This window comes from Etheostoma cragini, chromosome 2, assembly GCF_013103735.1.
Source record: "Etheostoma cragini isolate CJK2018 chromosome 2, CSU_Ecrag_1.0, whole genome shotgun sequence".
NCBI classification, from domain to species: Eukaryota; Metazoa; Chordata; class Actinopteri; order Perciformes; family Percidae; genus Etheostoma; species Etheostoma cragini.
In genome coordinates this window covers 29,212,972-29,215,587 of record NC_048408.1, presented here as the reverse complement: position 1 = coordinate 29,215,587, position 2,616 = coordinate 29,212,972, and the positions used below count along the sequence as shown (strand labels likewise).

Sequence of the window (2,616 nt, the reverse complement as noted above, 5' to 3'; positions counted from 1 at the left end):
GGAGGGGCATCACAAGCCTCCATCAAATGGGCTAGACACTCTTTGGAGCAACAGATAGACATAAGAGAGAAGAGGAGAGAAAAAGGAGGACATCCGCTCTTCTCTCTCTCCATCCCTCCATCTCTTCGACATACTTCTCTCCTCCTCCCACCTGAACACGGGGATCCAGCAAGTTTGAGGCTTTTCCCTCTTCCTCTTCCTCCTCCTCCTCCTTGCCTCCTCCTCCTCCATGCGCATTCTGCGTCTGCTGTGCTCGGGAGGGTTTGACGCATGACTTTGCAACTACAAAACAGAGACTACAGGCGGGAGACACCGGACAGACTGAGGAGACGTGGGGATTTCTCCCTGCGCCCTCTGCCTCCCACCTCCACCTCCACCTCCACCTCCACCTCCACCACCACCACGGAGGACACTCAGCTCTGATGATCCCTTCCTGCGAGTGTGTGTGCCAGTGTGTCCGCGCGGTGCACAGATGGAGCTGTGCGCTCCGAGTGTGAGCGCCGCAGAGCGAGTGGACACACTCCACCCGGACACCTGCTGCTGCAGCGTCTCGCTGACATGTGACATTGGGTTTGTCCTCAAGGGAACTACAAAGGCGTCAAACGCCCAAAAGAGACAGTGTTTTAGAAGTGTGACCCCCCTCCGTTACGCCTCCTCTTCTTCTTCTCTATCAAAGTGACTTCAGGATGGGTTCTGTTTGGCTTCTTCTTCTGCTTCCATCCCTCCTCGGAGCACAGGTGACTCCAAACTTCACATCAGCAGTCCAGGCGGAGGCAGACACCACTGAGTCTTTGACAAACAGCAAAGGGACCTCAGACGTCTCCGCCTCGCCCTCCAGTTCCTCCAGACCCCCAGAGACTTCAGAGATGCCCTCAGAAGCTCCCACAGCGGAGGAAGATGACTGGTCGCCAGCAGAGACCTTTCTGTACACCGGGGAACCCTCCACTCTGGAGTTGGCCCGCTGCTCACGGGCGTACAGCCTGCCAGGGCAGACCGGATCACTGCCCCCCAGCTTCAGTGCCCCCCTTCGTCCAGCTCTGGACGCACTCGCCAACACGGCCAACTTCCTCAACATGATCTTCCAGGCGAGCGACCTGCGGGAGAGCACCGTGCAGGAGGATATGGAGTGGTACCACGCAATGGTCCGCGCCCTCCTGGAGACCGACCTGCTCATCCGACGAGCCCTGCTCACTTTCGACGCGGACCCGATGTCCACGGCGCCACAGCTGGTGCTCTGCGCCTCCCACAACCCGACAGCCAAGGTGCAGACCATCATCCTCCAGGACTTATCCAAGGCCTGGGAGAGCCTTCACCCGCCCGCCCCAGCCCCCGACGACAGCTGGTTCAGAAGCTTTAAATTCCCTGAGTCCAACCAGCCGACGGCATCCCTGTCCAAGCGGGTGCTCCTCAACGACCTCAGCACCTTGGACACGCCCAAGTGGAGGCAGGGCGACAGCTACGTGACCAATCACAGCGGGGTGCGCTGGGGCAGCGCTCCCTTCCTCGACTGTGAGGACGGACGCTTCGTTCCTGACTGGATGCTCACCCTGTCCTCGTCCTTCTACGGCCTCAAGCCTGACCTGACGCCAGAGTTCAGGTTAGGGGCTTGCACACACACTAAAACACACAAATAAATGCAAGCTCGTGCACACGGATCAAGCATTACAAACACAGGCATACTGGAATTTAGACAAGTAACATTGGTGGCTCCAAGTTAGAAACCTGAAGAGATTTATTGACCATAAATTCCAAAAATAACTGTAAAACTAAAGTTAATACGTATGTTCACATGGTGACAAACATTGAAGAAAAGCGTCCAAGGTGTTGAAAAAGGGACAAAAAAAAAGAAGAAAAAGTTAAAAACATCGACAAAAAGTGTCAACAAAAGTGTGGATTATCTATTTTGACGGGAAGACAACATGAGGGTTAAAGGTGCACCATGAGTTCATGCGTGACGCCACTTCTGTTGGCGTTCCAAGTAAATACCAAACAAATCAGAGCAAGCTTGCCCCTCCCCCCATGTTTCCGTAGCTGTCCTGCCTAACTGACTTACTGTCACTGACCCCCACCCCCTCCCCCAACCATGTGGTCTCTGATTGTGCTGGGTTTGTTGTATTTTGGTGCACAGCCTGTGCCCTTAGTGTTTTTAGCATGTACGGAGCCACCATGTCTCCACCAGACTCCATGTAAATAATCACTACTTTTAGCATGTATAGAGCCAGTATATCTCCACCAGACTCCATGTAAATAATCACTACTTCTAGCGTGTATAGAGCCAGCATATCTCTACCAGACTCCATGTAAATAATCACTACTTTTAGCATGTATAAGGCCAGCATATCTCCACCAGACTCCATGTAAATAATGACTACTTCTAGCGTGTATAGAGCCAGCATATCTCCACCAGACTCCATGTAAATAATGACTACTTTTAGCGGGTATAGAGCCAGCATATCTCCACCAGACTCCATGTAAATAATGACTACTTCTAGCGTGTATAGAGCCAGCATATCTCTACCAGACTCCATGTAAATAATCACTACTTCTAGCGTGTATAGAGCCAGCATATCTCCACCAGACTCCATGTAAATAATGACTACTTTTAGCGGGTATAGA

General features: G+C 52.6%; 1 protein-coding gene across 1 annotated transcript in view; it reads right to left on the bottom strand.

Moving 5' to 3' along the window:
• Positions 1–567, bottom strand: part of si:ch211-156l18.8 (probable G-protein coupled receptor 158) — a 24,969-nt gene extending 24,402 nt beyond the window's left edge. Inside the window, exon 1 of the mRNA XM_034883985.1 lies at positions 323–567. Coding sequence (XP_034739876.1) covers positions 323–567 — 245 coding nt within the window. The remainder of the gene's footprint in view (positions 1–322) is intronic.
• Positions 568–2,616: the final 2,049 nt, after the last annotated feature.